This window comes from Lampetra fluviatilis, chromosome 3 (genome assembly GCF_964198595.1).
Source record: "Lampetra fluviatilis chromosome 3, kcLamFluv1.1, whole genome shotgun sequence".
NCBI lineage: Eukaryota > Metazoa > Chordata > Hyperoartia > Petromyzontiformes > Petromyzontidae > Lampetra > Lampetra fluviatilis.
The window spans coordinates 7,820,156-7,838,585 of NC_136277.1; the positions used below are offsets into that span (position 1 = coordinate 7,820,156).

At 46.0% G+C, this 18,430-nt stretch overlaps 1 protein-coding gene across 3 annotated transcripts in view; it reads right to left on the minus strand.

Moving 5' to 3' along the window:
• Positions 1 to 848: 848 nt before the first annotated feature.
• The window catches only part of LOC144951851 (uncharacterized), a 78,382-nt gene continuing 60,800 nt past the window's right edge, over positions 849 to 18,430 (minus strand). For all 3 annotated transcript variants that reach the window (XM_078882216.1, XM_078882209.1, XM_078882202.1), the window contains exons 25-29: positions 14,151 to 14,326; positions 10,075 to 10,156; positions 8,783 to 8,906; positions 7,450 to 7,485; positions 849 to 3,848 (exon numbers count right to left, since the gene is read on the minus strand). In XM_078882216.1, coding sequence (XP_078738342.1) covers positions 3,807 to 3,848; positions 7,450 to 7,485; positions 8,783 to 8,906; positions 10,075 to 10,156; positions 14,151 to 14,326 — 460 coding nt within the window. In that variant the 3' untranslated portion in view covers positions 849 to 3,806. The remainder of the gene's footprint in view (positions 3,849 to 7,449; positions 7,486 to 8,782; positions 8,907 to 10,074; positions 10,157 to 14,150; positions 14,327 to 18,430) is intronic.

Here is an 18,430-nt window from a genome sequence, read left to right on the forward strand (position 1 = left end):
TCCGACTCCCGGCCACGTAGTTTTACCCGGGCCCGCTCACCATCATGAAGGTCCTTAATGATCGTGAGCAGAGGGTCAGGGACTCCGAAAGCACGAAGAACAACCCAGAGCCCAGTCCTACTGATGGTATCATAGGCCTTGACCAGGTCAATAAAGCAGAGATGTAGGTCTTTTTGGAATTCCCTACACCTCTGCTGTAGCAGACGGACAGAAAATATGGCATCTGTGCAGGACCGCCCTTTCCTGAAACCACATTGGGGCTCCGCAAGCCTCTCCTCAGCATGCCTAGCAAGGCGATGTTGAATAATCCTTGCCAGGACCTTACCCGGCACACTGAGGAGTGAGATGCCCCTGTAGTTGTTACAGTCTGTGCGGTCCCCCTTCTTAAAGAGGGGGACCACCAGGGCATCCTTCCAGTCCTGCGGAACCCGTCCAGTGGTCCAGACTGTTGTTATGATGTCATATAGGGCAGTCTGTGCACAAACGCCACCCTCCCTCAGCATTTCGCCTGGGAGATCATCTCTGCCCGGTGCCTTCCCTGGTCTCAGACTCCGGATCGCCCTCAGTACTTCCTCAACAGCCGGTACCTCAGCCAGCCACTCACAGGGGGTGACCTCTTCCAATATTTGAGGCACCGCAGCCTCAGCAGGGTTATCCCCACTTTGTGCCATGATGTTTTCCTGGCTGAGAGATTTTCCCTCCCCCAGGACCTCACAGAAATGCTCAGCAAATCTGCAAACCTGTTCCTGGGGGTCGGAGATTGGATCACCGTTTTTTCCTCTAATGATGGTAATAGGTGTGGCGCTGCAGGTTACTTTTTTGATGGAGTTAAATAGTGATTTGTGACGCTACACACCCTACAAGACACACGCAACTATGAGCTCTAGTCCAGGTATCTAAAATGGCCAATTCCTCGTGATGTTTAAAAAGCTGCCCCAGTACAGTGCGTGCACAATATTCCAAATATACATTTAAAGTATAATTATCCATCTCAAACGTGTGCCCTGGCACGATACAAATCACTAATGAGACGGTGAAGGTGTGTTGAGTTTATCGCCAGGTACACTGCACAAGTTGTGCTGCATTGGGTCCAGCAGAACCACACCGTGACCCTGCACCACGGCTCCATGCAGCGATGTTCAGGAGCCGAGAGGGAGAGATGGGACCGGCCGCATCAACTCCTCCTTTAGCCGCTGCTGCCGCCGGCGACGCGGATCTGGGAGTGCCACTCGAGACGAGGGTGTCGGCTCAGGGTGCTGCGGATTGCGATTCATGACCAATACGGCCTCGAATGGCTCTGTTGAGCGATACAAGTTACTCAGCAGGCGTATACTATAAGACACACGGGCGTTAACAGTATTCACTGCCTTGTCGACTCGATGAAACATCTCACTTAAATCACAATGTAATGAACACGTTGATTCATGTTCGGCCCGTGTGCTGCATGTAGACTAAATAATTATTTTATTGTATACTCTGTAGTGATATCATTATTTAAACATAACCAGAATTCATACCCACATAACTTGATGCATATCATAAATATATGGATCGATTTTAATCAATGAATCGGTATACCCTTATATATCCTCTAAAGTTTGCTGTAATAATTGTAAAATGCAGTGATTTAAAATCAGGAGTACAATATATACTGTATAAATATCATTAATCTTACAACTATTTATATGCCCATACGTACTGTGTTCATATGACAAGTAATTGTATTCACTTTGTAGAAAATGTCAAATTGCACTCAAGAGGCAGAATTGAGTGAGTTTCATTTGCATCGTCGGAATGGTGAGGGAATTGTTTCTGCTAACGCGTCTTATTCGGGCTGACGGCAGTCAAGTTTGATTGTGTAACCAGGTGAGGACGCAAGAGACCGGGAGTCTCATTTGCGAGGGTGACCCGCTTCAGTGTTAAGTGCGTTTAGTAGTCTTGTCGGTTGTGGTGGAGTAAAGCGTTGGTGCTGCTACATTGTCCATCTCATCTGCACAGTGCGGTGGAGCAGAGCAAATACCATTTACACGATGCCAGTCACCTGCAGGTGCACTCTACGCAGGAGGCAAGCGGGCAAATGCTAAGCCCTGTGAGCGAGCTGAGTAAGCGCGGCTTGAATGAGAGAACGGCGGCACCGTGCGGGTGTGAGTCCACTCTTCTCCCTGTCCCTCACAGGCTCCAACTCAATCCGTCTGCGATGTTCTCTTTGCTGCTCATGACCCTCATAGAAGGTAGGAATTAACGTTTTGGTCATCTGATAATTTACAAATCAGACCAGTTGGCTCAAGTATGTGGCTGATATTGTTAAGTTAGGTTGAATATGTAATTCCTGTGGTTTATTGTCAATTTGTAAATCGCAAAATCATCGACGGTTTTGTTAATCACGGTAGCTATGGTATACTGAGTCACGCCAATCCGCAAATTATCAATTTCTATTTGCAGAAAAGAGCAACAACGCACACGGTCAACGTGTAACTAAAACAGATAACACAGGTTTCCTTTTCCTGCGATTTATGCATTAGAATAGTTATTTGCTATCTGCACTGTTAATAGGATGGCAGGAGCATTTGGGATTAGGTTTTTAATATTAGCAGACTCCCTCATGTACACGTATAAAGCGTGCCCTGTCATAGCCTGCATGCAGGCTTGGATTGTCACGTGATATTCAGAGAGAATCTGAAAATGAGACTGAGTAAATGGTTAGGAGGAAGATAACGAACGATGGGACCAGGGAACACATTTGTGCTGCGTGCTGAACTCATGGTGAGGCCAGTGCACAGCACGAGCTCAGTGCACGTTTGGGGTGTGAGCAGTGAACGCGGTGCCCTACGGGGCGTGATCACCGCCACCTGCAGTAAGGAGGCCGGGTGTGTGGCGTGCGCACTCTGCCAGTCACCCGAGCTACTTTACATAACCTGGGCATTCTTTGTTTACAGGGTAGATTGGGGCTCCCCAAATGCCATGTAATGGGCACTGCACAACATAATGACCAAATATTCCAGGGATGCGTGCAACACACTCACCTAGGACGTTGTGCATCCCCTGTGATTGAGCTGTCACACTGCCCTGACAGCAAATCTTCCCATTGTCTGTTTTTGCCATAAAAAATTATTTGGCAATAAATGTATGTGAACTGTTCATGCTTATGCAACTATGTTAAAGTGCTGAATGCCAATATCAAGGTCTGCTAGCCACAAGAGGGATTATAGAGAGAGTTGGTGTCGTTTTAATTCCTCCATTGACGGAGTGCAGACTACAGTGGTTTACTGTGTGGCCCATAGTTTGGGATGCATGGCCACAGTCGCACTGTGGCTTGTATTTAAGTTTGCGTTCATGAAGGGGATGTGCGCAGTGGCTGGTTGATGTTCTGACGGTTACACCAGTGTCAACGCCAACAGGTGCGATGTTTGGATCTCGATTTGGGTGTTTGTTCTAATTACTGTAAATGATCGACTCAAGAACTAAGACATTTTCCAAAAGTGCTTTTGCTAAAGGACATGAAACTAACATTTCCATTATTGAGATATGTGTAACTACTAATCACGAGTGTGAACTGTGTGTAATTATGTATAGACAACTATTAACACATCATTATACCCCATTTCCATGATGCAGCCATTACAATGTAAAAATCTAATTATATTTCAACATTTTAAGAAGAGCAAATCACGTTCAGTGGAGCAAAAAGAATTGCGTAAAATAACACCTATGCTCAAGATTATTGAATTGTAAAGTGAATATGAGCGGTGGTGATGCCCCATTCCAGACGATCTCTTCCTGCCGGGCGAGTTGCGCTCAGCGTGTGGTCACGGCCCACTGGCGCTACATGATAGCGCAGCCCCCAGAGTCTGCAAGAGAATACGGTTGCCAGTGATTAGCAGAGGGCCACAATGACTCACAGACTACAGCGCTGAACCTGCTATGCATGCCGTGCGTGTCCTTCACACACGTGCCGTGCACAGCCTCTGTGCAAAGCACAGTGTGTCAGACTGAAACGTGGCAGAAACACTTCTAATGAAAGTGCCTGTAGCATACAGTAATGGTGTGCCCTGTGAACAAAATTTTTTTTTTTAACAAGAAAACTAATCTTCTTTGTTCTTTCGGTAAAGTCACGTAGAATGGAAATAACAAAAATAAAACATAATAAAATAATTCTCACGACGTTTCGGCCACAATGCAAGCAGCCGTCCTCAGGTGGAGAACAGGTCTGTCGAGAAGACAGAGTCTGAATGACACGCCCCAGGCTTGGAGCGACTATTTAAGCTGGGATGGAGGGGCGAAGAGCGCCTTGACAAAATAATTTGCATATCAAGAGGAATTTAGCATATTTATGGGAAATGCAGATATGCGATTAGTACTACTTGTGAAATGCGTAGGAGGTTTGGCGAGGGGTTTAAAGTCATTATGCCCGTGCATTATGCAGGATTAGCAGCATCAAAGGGAGGGGATAGGTGTAACATTAATAAAGGGAAGGAATGTTAATAGTATGTAGCTGCAGTAAATAAACCACCACGTAAACAACTAAAGTATAAACTACATAGTATCATCAGTATACTAAATATACAATTCTATGTCGCAAAAAATATAATATGCTTCCAGCTAAACTTTATTCTCTTACATCACACGAGTCTACACTGTACTATATACTGCCATAGACAACCCCAACATTAAATTATATACTGTATTGCTATACACCACCCTATACCTTATACATATCTGCATTTCCCATAAATATGCTAAATTCCTCTTGATATGCGAATTCTTTTGTCAAGGCGCTCTTCGCCCCTCCATCCCAGCTTAAATAGTCGCTCCAAGCCTGGGGCGTGTCATTCAGACTCTGTCTTCTCGACAGACCTGTTCTCCACCTGAGGACGGCTGCTTGCGTTGTGGCCGAAACGTCGTGAGAATTATTTTATTATGTTTTATTTTTGTTATTTTGTTATTTCCATTCTACGTGACTTTACCGAAAGAACCAAGAAGATGAATCCCTGCAGTCACGAAAGCTTTAAATCGAAAAGAAAACTAATCATGACATTCATACAGGCTGGAAACAAACAGATCTAACAATAGACAAGGGTGCATTGATTATGCAAAAGCTCTCAGCCTTAACCACATTTTCTCAACCCTTTGAATTGGTGGTCTAAATGCAAAAAAAGGCAACACATTCAGTTATTTTAAACTGGTGTTCTGGATAAGCTTTTGTACATCATCATAATCACGATCCATAGGCAGATAGCCCGTAGGTGTCCACTGCACATGTCATCATTTGTTTCCACTTTCCTCTGTCTTGTGCCAATATGCTCAAGTAGTGCCACATATTTCTGGCACACATTTCTTATGTCGTCGTTCAGCCGTTCTCTATTAGGTCTTCCTCTCTTTCCGGTTCCTTCCATTTTTCCAAACAACACAATTTTAATTTTCCTGTTGTTGTCCATCCTATATATGTATCCAAATAGTGACTGTTTCTCTGTCATCACTGCCTGCATCATCAGCTCTTCTTCTACGTGCTTACTTCTACGTTGGTCACCCTTTGGGTCCAGCTTAGATGAAGTATCCTTCTGTAGCAATACATTTTGATTGCCAATATCTAATCTCTGTCAGACGTTTTCAATGTCCAAGTCTTGCAGGCATACAAATCTGTATTGAACATGCATATTCTTAAGATGTTCAGTCTGGTCTTGGTAGCTGATTTGCTTGCTTCTCTAGATGTTATTCAATCCTGCCATTACTCCTTTTGGCTTTGTGATCCTCGCTCTTATATCTTTCATGCAGTCGTTTTCCTATGTCAGTAGATTTCCCAAGTATACAAATTCCTTTTCATTCACAATATTGCTGCATTCTGGTATTAATTCCTTCTCAATATTCTCCTTTCCGAACACCGTCGTCTTTGTCTTGCCCACGTTAATCCTCTATCCTGCATTCTTTCCTGCTTATGCAGCTTATAAACATTTTCCTGCAGTACTATGCAGCTTTCTTCCATCAGATAGATCTATGTCGTCCGCGAATCTCAGGTTATGTATTCTTGCTCCTTGCACAGATATTCCCGTGCCATTTTCCTGAATGGCATCCATCACTCTTTCAAGTTTGTGACGAAGTTGTTTGGTGATAGTGGATCTCCCTGTCACGTACCTATAGTTGTTAGGACCCATTCTCCTATTTCCTGTCCAAATTTAATGCTGACTTTGACCTTTCTCCTATATCCTGCAGAATCTGTATCAGTCTTTACCCTACTCCGTATGATCTTAATGTTGCCCACGTTATATATTACTTCATCAAATCTAATGCTTTCGGGAAATTTATGAAACAGTTATAAACCAGCCGTTTCTTCTCTTTGCTTTCTCAGCTATAATCCTTAGCATCAAGATTTTCTGTACTGTGTTCCTATCTTTCCTAAACCCTGCCCGTTCATATGCCAAATAATTATCAGTGTGTGCGTTTATACAATTTTATGATACGTTCATTAGTACCTTCCCCATGTGGATCATTAGTGCGATAGTTCTGTAAATTTTACAATCGGTGAGATCTCCTTTATTCGGTATGATGACAAGTATAGATTTTGTCCACTCCTCCAGTATTTTCCCTTCTCTCCATACTTGCTTGCATAACCCATGGATTTCCTTATAAGTTCCTTCCCTCCAGCTTTAACAATTTCTCTGCCGATTCCATCCACTTCTGGACTTTTGTTTTTCTTCAGATGTTTTATTGCCTTTTCTACTTCTTCATACAAGGTGTTATAAATTTCATCATCACCTTGGTGACAAAATGGCCACACATTCAGTCAGTTTGTGGTGTTGGCCTGGACAAAGCTGTTGTTCATGTGTAACGTCGCCTAAATTTGACAATATAAACAGTAAGATAATACTCTGACAATCATGTGTGTTTGAACCCAAATGGGTAATACAATTGTATAAAAAGAAACTGCTCCACAATTGGAACAATTGGTAACCTGTTTACCTTCACTCATATGCTATTATTCTATAGCTTCGTATTGAGCTCTCATAACCCAGCCACTTCATCTCTTCTCCAGGCTTAACTCAACTAAAATTTCCATTTCACCCATTTTTATCTACTCTTCAACTCTCGAAATTGCCTTAACTAACAACCTCGTGGCTGTCCATTAACTGCTCGAGTGACAGCCTAATGGCTGTCTGTCAACTGCCCTGACATCCTCGCGGCTGTCCCCTGATCACACCCCACGTCACGCCCACGAGCTGTAGGAGTGGGGCTCTGTCCACTCAGTGGTGTTTTTAACATTCACATTCAGCACCATGAGTCAGGAGTCTCATCCCTGCAGTTTCCCGTTGTGGTGACACATCCCTTTATCGTATAGTTTCTCAATTCCTGTATAATGAGGCAATACTTTCATAAGGATTGTGTTTCACTACACATGCAATCATGCACACCTTTGTTAAATCGGCCTGAAAACACAAGGGACAGTGATGTTCTTACCTCAGCAACAGCTTTAGCAATGTCGCCTTCCGCCATCTGAGTAAAGGTGAACACACCAAGGTCATTCAGCAATTTGTGAAAATCTGATTGACACAGTTAGATTGGCTCTCCCTGTTCATGTGCCTGAGATTTGGTTCAAATGCAGCGCATGAATCGATAGCAACCTGGGAACAAAATTTAGCCAGTTGTGTGCATGTTGGTATTCATGTCTGCGCATGCCAGTATTTTGTGTGTGTGCATATATGTGCATGCCAGTAGGCAAACACATGTGTATGCATGTCAGTGTTTGTGTGTGTGCATGTGTTTGCATGTGTTTGTGAAAATGCTAGTATTAGTGTGTATGTGTGTGCATGCCAATATTTGTAAGTGTGCATGCCAGTATTTGTGATTATTAATGTGTATGCATGTTAGTGTTTGTGCGTGTGCAGGTTAATCTATGGAGTCACACCAATGCTGATTCTCTAGATCAGGGGCGTCAAACTCAATCAGGGAGCGGGCCAGTTTGTATTCAAATGCACCTCCTGTGGGCCACACAACTGGGCCTATGAAAATGAAAAGCATAATAACACGATATTGATTTACCGATTCAAAATCCGAAAGTGCGGGAAAAGAAAGTTGATTGATTTTTTGCAACAGGGCATGCCAAATCCCCCGTTTCAATGTTGGGTTTAAATTCAGGTTGAATTTAGGTAGAAGCTTTAAAAAATATTAATCGTAAAAATTAAAGCACATGGCGGGCCGGATGAAGGGGTATGGGGGGCCGGGTCCGGCCCGAAACGATGGTTGGACAAATAAAACTAAAAAGAGCTGCAATGGCCGTGGTGCACTTGCTCTCGGTGTTCTCAGGACCACATCGCATAAGGTGCGACCCCCACGCATGCGTGGGTCCGTAGGCGTGTGACCCCTTATTGTGGGTCCGTACGCTTGGGTCGGTACGTGTGCAGCCTTCTCTCTGTGATGAAGAAGCACCATCGTCTCCAATGTCAGCCTACTATATATGCCAAGGCAGTACTCATGATGAACGCTGTGCGTGTTTGCAATGCGGTGCTCGAGCGGTGGGATCGTTTCTGCTCCGTAGTGGATTCCTGGTCCCTGCAGAGCCGCAAATGACTCGCTCAGAGCAGGCCAAGTGAGGCACCCCACAGTTCACGCTCTGTAACTGCCGGGAGCACCCAGGCAGAGCACTGCCTGAGTTGTCTACGATTCATTTCGCTTTGCCGCATGGTTACATTCTACACCCAGTGCTTGCCCCAGTACTGCACTACCAACGCCGTCCACACTCAGTGCCCCACATACGTTGCTGTAGACTCCGCCGCATTGTCCCGATACTTACGGTTTTGTACATCTTGCGGATTTTAACGACGTCCAGTGGGCTGAGGCATTCCTGCTGGCCGACAGTGGTTGTCTCTGGTATAGGGATGATCGTAGGGCTTATCCCATCACCGGAGAAGGCGTCCCTTCAACATAAACACACACACAACTCATTTGGTGAAATGAGCTGATATATTCAATCTGTACACTATTTCAATTACACAATTCATGCTGTTCAGCTAAAAAGGTTTTTTGATGACCATTTCAAAAAGCATCACAAATAACTCTAAACATGAATCTATGATTTCCAGTGCAAAATGCGGAAATGCTTTTAATAATGATCATAACAGTTACACACTTGAACTGAAGTGTTTATTATCAATATCCTTCAAGGGTTTATCTCAGCACCACCTCCTAGTTATGCTTTGTGGGTATGTATAAACACCCATTAATGGAGTTGGCTAAACATCCCAATGTAGGGCCACAGATCATGGGCAATTGTTCACGCTGTTCCTGGCTGCCTTCCCACTTGTCTGTGGCTTCCTGCACGTCCGCGAAAACTGTGCACATTACACATTCTACAGAATTTTGAAAATCAATTTGAATGAATTATGGTTTGTAAAATTCATAATCGTTATTAATTATTACGCAGAATATGTAATCAGTTTGCTCTGTACGTGTCTTATAAATAGGACCTAGGAGCTGGGTGAGGCTGAACTAAGCGTTATTAATAATTAATCATCCAACAAGGAAGTGTGCCACGATACTTCAAGTCATGAAAACCGTTCCCAGTGCAATATGCGCCCGTCTCTCTGCTTCCATGCTCCACTGTCTCACAGAACAACCCTGAGAGTAGGCAGTGGACAGCTATCGTTACACTGCATGCAACTACCCTGCCCTTTGCTGACGGCATCACCAACAAAGGTCCCTAGAGATGCTGATGACGTTATAATACCGAGCTCTGGGTTATGCAAATTGAGAAGATGGATCCTGTGTGGCATTAAACCGCTGTGAAAAGCACCCAGATACATAAACAGCTCAGCTTGACACAAGCTTACTCTACCAGAGAAGTAACAGTGAACCCCAGGACAAGAATGCCGTGACTATAAACTACTGTTACACGCGTAGTTATGAATTCACATCCAATGCAAGAGCATCGCTAGGAGCCACTCATGATGCAGCGTGGCACAGAGCTGAATAAGAGAATGCATGCCCGATATGATTAATTACGAATGAGGCTGCTCAGATGGCTGTGAGCAATCACACTGGCTCGGGCTGCAAAAGTCACGACCTGGTGAGATTACGAGAGCCTACCTGCCGTAGTGGGTGATGCTGATATAGTCGTAGGGAAGTTCACAGTCGGCAGTATCCAGCAGTTGAAACTGGCGTTGTTCACCTGGAGCAGAAACTACCTGTCAGTCAGATACTTATTCGATTTACGGGGTGCGGTCGAGTCACACTCAGCATCACGGAGGCTGTGATCTCAGTGGTTTTTAAATCTCTCAATACCAAGACATTGCTTATAATTTGCATCAACACAATATTCATATACAGTACACATCGAAGACATTGGGCCTAATTGATGTTGCAGCATCAATGGTAATGTGGCCAAAAAAAATTGAGACTTAATCTGTAGAAGGTTTCCACTAAATATGAAAAAAACCTTAGCCACCCTGCCAATATGTGAAACCAGACCCATGGTCTTATAAAATGAAACAAAACTATTTAGTTTACCAGGTAAAGCCCGCTGAGCTATGAGATATTTTTTAGAGGTGACCTGACCACTCACGATAGCTCATCAAAGTGGTTTATATCACCACACGTGGGAATTTATAGTCACAGCCAAATTATCTAAACTAATGTTTCTAAAGGTTGAGGGCAACACCAAATGGATAAGAACTTCCACGTGGCCACCAAGGGAAGAATGAACTCGCAAATTCAAAATATAGAGCCAGCATCAGCAGGATCGGGATCGAAATCACGACGTCCTGCGTACCAGGCGAGATATAACATCTCGCCATCACGGCAACCATTATACAACACGATTTACATCAGTAAGTACAGACGCCATTACATGTTGGGTTCAAGATGGGCCCACATAATGGAGCTGTTAATTACTTATTTTAACATTTGTGTGCCGTTTCGGCTTTCACAGGTGCAACTAACAGAACTTGCCCCTAGATCTTTATCTTTGGTCCTGGCCACCTGATCACCCATCATGTTTTTAACATAAGTGCTAAAAGACCAAGAAGTGATCATACTGTTTCAAGTGCCACATGAACGCTGTGCGTGTTTATATATTGAAAACTAAATTATAATTGTTATGCCGCTTTGCAGCAGGTGATATGCAGCGCCTGTTATCACCGTGGATTGAAGCTCAAAATTAGTGCCACATTCCTCTCAGTTTAGTGGTGATCCAGGTAAAGGGTACGAAGTTTGTTTCAGGACTTAAAAGGCCGAGGGTGGTGAATCAGGATGTCATTGCAGATTTCTAAGCTGTCGCATCTTAAACAAAGCATGGACATTTGTTGTAAGGATAATGCAAGCAGTGCCATCCTACAAGCAACTCGACTTAGAAGAGAAGAAGAAGGCTGAGCAACAGTCATTGGATGTGTCCCTGTGGCTCCAGCACCTCACTCCACTCCTAGGAAGCTCACTAACCATCACTGGTTGAGTGTTAACCAAACCTAACCGTTTCCCTACTTATAGCTACAGTTAATCACCAGTGTTTTTCTATTAAATATGTAGGTTAACAAAGTGTATTATGTTAAGTATTTACATTGTTTCTTATGGGTAAATAGGTTTTGCTTAACGTTGCTTCATTTAAAGTCGCATGTTCCACGAACGCAACCCCGACGTTAAGCGACGAGTGACTGTATCTTGGCATTTGTACAGATTAACACGACTACTGCAGATATAATCTCAAAAAGTAATAATTATATTGGGTTTCCTGAAAATTAATAAATCATGTTTATTCTTGCCACTAGAGCTGCCCTGATATTTTAAATTACACAACAATAAATATCATAGCACGATTATTGTGATATTCATAAAAATTTTAACTGTACTTGTGTGCTTTGATGGACTTCAAATACAAACAAAAGTTAGTTGTCTCTAATTGCCTCCCATAAGTGTTCTAATAATAGCAACTTTGCAACTTATAATATCTACAATGCTCATCCTGTCAGAAAATGTCATTGTTTTGAAAACGTTATGCAAAAGCACTTATTTAATTTACTACTGATAGTTTTAGAACATGGTTTTTGTGAACTTTAATTAATATTACAGGCAGATCTCGCTCAGCCCGACCCTGTAGAATGCTGCTTCGTCATCGCTTTTAGTCCTGGAGAACATTTTGACAAAAACAATTAAGAAGTCTAAATAGTGCTTCAGCTCAGCCAATGAGAGTGATGTACGCTGAGCCAACCAGACCCCACCCCCTGCGATTGAATTATCACGATTCGTGATCACAATTACACTTTAAACAAAATATTTGTTTAGCCAGGTGAGAACTCACAAGACCAGGAAAGAGTCTCAGGCTCCACCTAAAAGAAACCTCACCACAGATTTAGACTGAGGGCACCACTAAGATCATGGAGGTCCTGAAGCTCTTCTCTTAGAATGACTCCGAACTGGGAGCACAGCAGCTCCTGCAACCTCGTCTCCTACCACTGGCATGTACAGTACGAGTACAGTGCATAATACTGATGTTATTATAATAAATTATAACTTTTATTTATTAAATATTTACCATCTGTATTATTATTTGTGCTATTACCGATACTCCAATGAAGCCTCATATATTGCTCATACGAAATAAATAACGCTGTTGGGAACACATCCCCATATATATGTAATATAGTTGAAGACTCTTGGACGCCGGGGTTGGAGACACACGGGTTTATTCCGAGATATTTGGCACAATCACGGACATACAACACTGGAGGGGGTATCGGCCCTCTCACCCGGCTAGCTGGGGATACACTTGCTAGCTATGTCTAACCTACTCCCTAGTCCTCCACTAACGGGCTAGGGGAGGCTATCTGGCCCGACACTGGTAAGTCGGGCTCACGGTACCCGGAGTCCCAGACCAGCTCTGATAAGAGCACCGGCTCTGGCTTTCGGGACCACGCCGCTGGCTCGGTCCTGTGCGGCCCTGATAAGGGCGGCGACTCAGGGGAGTCCAGGGCTCTAGCTAGACGATCTTCGGTCTTCACTGGTTTAGCTTTAACATTGTACCCCGAGCTCTCCGGCTCATCCCCTTTTATACCAAAACCCCCCGCTGAGGGGTGGGGCCCCGGGGGATCACAACTCCGGTTCAGCCCCCCAGGCTGCCCGGTGCGGACGTCGTTGAGAGCACCTCCCCGTGCACTCACGTAGCCCCGCCCACTGTGTTTGTTTCCCGTGTGATCCCATGTATACAGCCCCTCCGTAACACCCCTACATATACAATGGAATAATGACCCCTTTTAGCGCCGATTCGATTTGCGCTCACTTATCCAGGAACGCATTTTGAGCATTAAATGAGGTCTACCTGTATTAAATAAGTTTTCAGGAAATAAAATATTTAAAACATTAAATGAGCATTGATAATTATAAATAATGATACAGTCCACAGAGGGCAATGTAAAAACTGTGATGGCTCATGACACACAGCTGGGAGCTGGGATTTGAAAAGTAAATCGACAGCATCTTGACAGCTCATTGTAGATGACACAATAGCAGGGATGATAGTTCTTGTACTGTGACACCATAGCTCCCAACTGTTTATGGATTGCTACTTCCTTTAAGTAAAACACAAGTTTGCTTTGAGGACTAATAACAGGAGTTTAAACCTTGTCGTGAAATGTGAACAGCTATTGTGTTGTTGTGTTGGATGACTTTAAGCCGCAGAAGATGTACTGTCTCAGTAAACATGTGATTGTAAAAAAGAAAAACTTAATTGTTCAATTTTGTAATTCTTGAAATCGTCGCAACTGTCTTTGAACAACTGTCTATCTCATCCTCATATTGACAATACATACCACCGTGTGCTTATTGACAATGGCATTCTAGTCTCTCTTACACATACAACGCTTGAGCAGCAAGGTGTTGGTTTGCAGAGAATACACTTCTGTCATGAAACAAGCTTTTCATAGCCGTTCAGGAGACCTCAGTTAAATTGTACGAAACAGCAGCGACTCACTCGTACACAATTAAGAGGTGAGTGAGCAGTGAAGGGCCTCACGTCACAGAAGTCACAGCTCAAGCTCACGGCTCGCAGGCCCTGCCCTGATGTAGAGGGATCCAAAATGCTTGCTCATGCACTGCCCTGATGACACCTGGATGATTGTAATGCGTGCCACCCACAAGGGTACCAAGCCGAGCGTGTCTCTCATGCAGTGCCCCACCTTCCTTGACGTTGTCTTCGTTAATCTTGATGTGCTTATCGCGGTCGCTGCGGCAGTGCTCGTGCTGGAAGCCGAGCGCGTGCATGAGCTCGTGCAGAACCGTGCCCTTGGTCACCTTCCCGGGTTCCAGGGACAAGGACTGAGCCCCTTCCTTCTTGCCCAGGAACGACCAGCTCCTGCTCACACAGTACCCGGGGTTTATTGTGAGCAATGCACACGTGGTGACAGCAGAATAAACAATGCACACGGGGTCACCGCAAAACAAGCAGGTGATCCTCACTCGCCACCATCGTCTCAGTGTGCCTGGCAAGGCAATGTTGAATAATCCTTGCCAGGACCTTTTCCCTAGCACACTGAGGAGGGAAATTTCCCGACACCACTAGTGCATCCTTCCAATCCTGTGGCACCTGTCCTGTCGTCTAGACAGTTGTGATCATATGCTTATATCAATCATATAGGGTAGTTTGCAGACCAGCATCAACCTCCCTCAGCAGTTCGTTTGGAGATTATCTCTGCTCGGCATTTTTCCTGGTCTCAGGCTCTGGATCACCTTTCACATTTCCTCAACACATTAGCCAGCATATTAGCCAGCCAATCACAAGGGGTGCCTGCTTCCTCAAATATTTGAGGCATGACAGCCCCAACAGGGTGAAGCACACTCTGCCCCATGATGTTATCTGGGCAGAGGGGTTTTCCCTTCCCTAAGACTTCACAGAAACGCTCAGCAAAACTGAAAACCTGTTAAAGATGGTGATTGGAGTGGTGGTGCAAGTAAATTTTTTGATTTATGATCACATGCAATTGAGGCAGATTCCATCTCCTCAGCAATCCACAACCACCACTCATCCATTGCAGCGCTGCACAGTTCTGTGAACCTTTGATGAAGGCTGTGGTAAGCCTCCTCATTCTCACAGGTGGGATGTTATAGACAGTGGGAGTGGGCCTGTCACTTTCTCTCAGATAGCTGGAAGACCTCCTCTGTGCCTCTGTCAGTCAGGGTCCCCTGGGAGGTCTGGACTGTGTATCCAATGTAGCCATTGCAGCTGCATGAGCCACAATCCTCAACCTCACCTATTTCCTCTCAGAATCAGGAGTAGGAGGGACGATGGTAAACCCAGCTGAAAGCGATGATGAAATTCTCGCTTGTACCTTTCATCAGCTAGACAAGACCAGGCCACTGTGGGTTTAAATGGGGTCCAAGGTGGAAACACACCATCGCAGTGGAAGAATCGTAGGCACATTTTACAGACGACAAGCCAATGGTCAGTGTGCAGATCAGCTCCACAGTAGGACCTGATGTCAAGAACATGGGCCCGCATCCGCTGTTTCGTCATGATGTTGTGTTGATATGCCAATATTATTAAGCTGATCTGGCCCATACCTTCCAATCACTCCAGCACATCATGACCCACTCAGGCATGAAAGTCACCCAATAGTATAACTTTATCTCGAGGGGAAAAATAAAATCGTACATCTGACAGGAGGTTATAGAAGACATCTGACTCACTGACCTTGTAGAAACAAAGACAAAGATGCCCGTATAGCCTGAACATACTCTTTGGGCAAGTGCTGTTCGTGAGCACCTGTGATGCCGCCGCCATGAAGCCGTTCGGCAGGCGCCCCATCCCCGACCTCGCCACCACAGAGCAACGGAGCCAACCCCTCGTCCCCCTCACCTCACCTCACATGAACACACCCGCACGCATTCCCCCCCCCCATAGAGCTGGAAGGGGAGGACACCTGATCGACCGGTTTTTATCCGAGAAACCCTTATCGGGATTAACTCTCACGGTTTCCGGCGATCAGGGAATTGGATGACCTCCCCTGACGCTACGTTGCACCGCGGCGCTGCGACCGGCCTTAATATGGTGTGGCCGCGGCGAAGGGCATTCGGCCACCACGGTTGAAACACATCCCCCACACACACCCCCCCCCACGCGTCGACGAGGCCAGCAGGGGAAGGACGGGACAGCATGAGTAGCAGGACCGCAGGGGCTCTTGCGCATAGTCACGGAAGGTTGGGATAGTTGCGCTTGAGCGCGCAGGCACAATTGTTGGGGAGAGTAAATGATTGAGCTGAAAGTATGAATAGATCGGGAGAGGGGAGGCGCGCGGGGAGCCATGCACAGATTCCCACGACGGGCCTTTGTGATGGACACCGCCGCATGAACTACGATGATGGGGGCCTGCGTGAGAAAGGGATTGATTGGAATTTGCGCTGCGCAACGCCGCACATTGATTAGCATATCACAGGCGCCCGGAACCGCGGTGCGCGTGCTAGAGGGCACGAGCCCATTGTTAAGGAAAAGCCGTGGGCCACCATCCCGCTCGGAACCGCATCCCTTTGATGTAGGGAGGATAAAAAGGGGGCACAAATGAGAAATCGCTCTCTTGACTCCAGCACCAGGCGACACCACGAGCTCCAGCCCAGCGACCCGGACGTCTGTGTGACGCACCGCGGTACACTGCGAGGAGGAGATCAACGGACCGCCGTGAGCACCTAACAGTGAGTACGAAGGTGAATTGGAATCAAAGCCGATAAATAGGGAATAGGTCCAGGGGAAGGAGGATAGGCCAGCCTCGTCGACTCATACTGACTTAGCATCAATTCGCGAGTAGCAGATAATAAATCATTAATAGCGAAGCGTGGTCTCGCGTGATCTTGTTGAGCAGTGTGTCGCGTGGAGAGCTGCGTGTGTGTGCGTGCGTCCACCCCGTGCGCGATACAGGTGCGCGATCATAACGCGAGTAATCAGGGGTGAGTGTAGTGCTGCGGCTCGCCTCGGGGGAGCGCTGCGCAGAGCGGCGCGAGAGCGGGTGTCGCGTGGGTTCACTCCGTGTGCGATACAGGTGCGCGATCATAACGTGAGTTGAGTTGGAGTGCGCGGAGCGGCGTATGTGGGTGCGTGTGTGTACACAGTGGTTCGCCACGTGAGTGAGCGCTGCGTAGAGCGGCGCATGAGTGGGTGTCGCGTGTGTGCAGGTGTGTGCACTCGTAGGGTGGGGGAAGGGGTCGGTGCGCCCGCAGGTCCCCGCTCCGTCTGTCGCCGCCGGGACTTGCGCAGTGTGAGGGCAGCGTCGTTCGCCCTCCGACCCCTGACCCCCGTTTAATAGCGCGTGAGCCGTGGAGAGACAACGCAGCGTTTGCAGGTGAACGAGAGCGGGCGGCGAGCTATGCCTCTCACACGAGCTCGCGGAGGGACGGACCAGGGAGGGGAGCCGTCGGGCGATGAGCCCAGCGACGGCAGCAGCTACTCGCAGAGTAGCGAGGGGTCGGCGCACGGCGGGGCCCCTGCCATACGCACGGAGCATGGAGGGACTTCGGGGGCCAGCGACCCCGACACACCTATGAAGGCCGGCACGGCAGAGGGGGTGGGTGGCCATGCACCACATCCGGCCGCCTTTGGCTCACTAGTGGCAATGTTTACACACCCCACCAGGTACTCATTTGAGGCCGAGTCGACCTAGCAGAGTCCCAGAACCGGTTCAGATAATCGTCACTGGTGTTGGCCATTAGTGGGAATCGAACCCGAGTCGTCAGGTTCTTAGCGCAGCGCGCTAATCACTACGCTGCTGCTCCCCATACACAACCGCCATTCGCCACGAAGTGGCAGTGATGTCACCTCGGTGCTTGTGCCAGGCTATGTGCACTTTAAGGCCACACAGACACACACATACAACTACGCACACAAATACATAAACACACTGCCATGCACAAAACAGACAGATACAAATATACACATACAATCTCTTTTAAACATTTAACACCAAATATAAAAGAAAAACCACATCACCTATGCCAAGCTAGGTGTACACAAACTTCTACACATATAAATATTACACACCAACTTACATATTACAACTTACTTTAACTAACACCTAAGCATGACCATCACCTCATCCACATAAAACATAGCTACACAAGTTAAGAATAAAACGTTTAATTTAAAAGTAAATAAAAGAACAATACATTTTTATTTGCCTAAAATTTATTAAATAAAATATCATCGTAAATAATAATTGCGATTCTAATACAACTTTAACTTAGATAAAGCCTGAGGCCTAGGTCTATGCGAGGGCTGACAGCCAGGCCTCACCTTAGTCCTCGCCCTAGGAACATAAACATCAAAGGCTGCATAAAGCGGGCAGACAATTATTAATTCATTTTAGTAAATGTAGACGAATACTAATACGAGACTACAAATACACCTACACCATGCACAACTACACACACCGACTGATATACAGGCAGCATACACACACAGGTACACCGACACGAA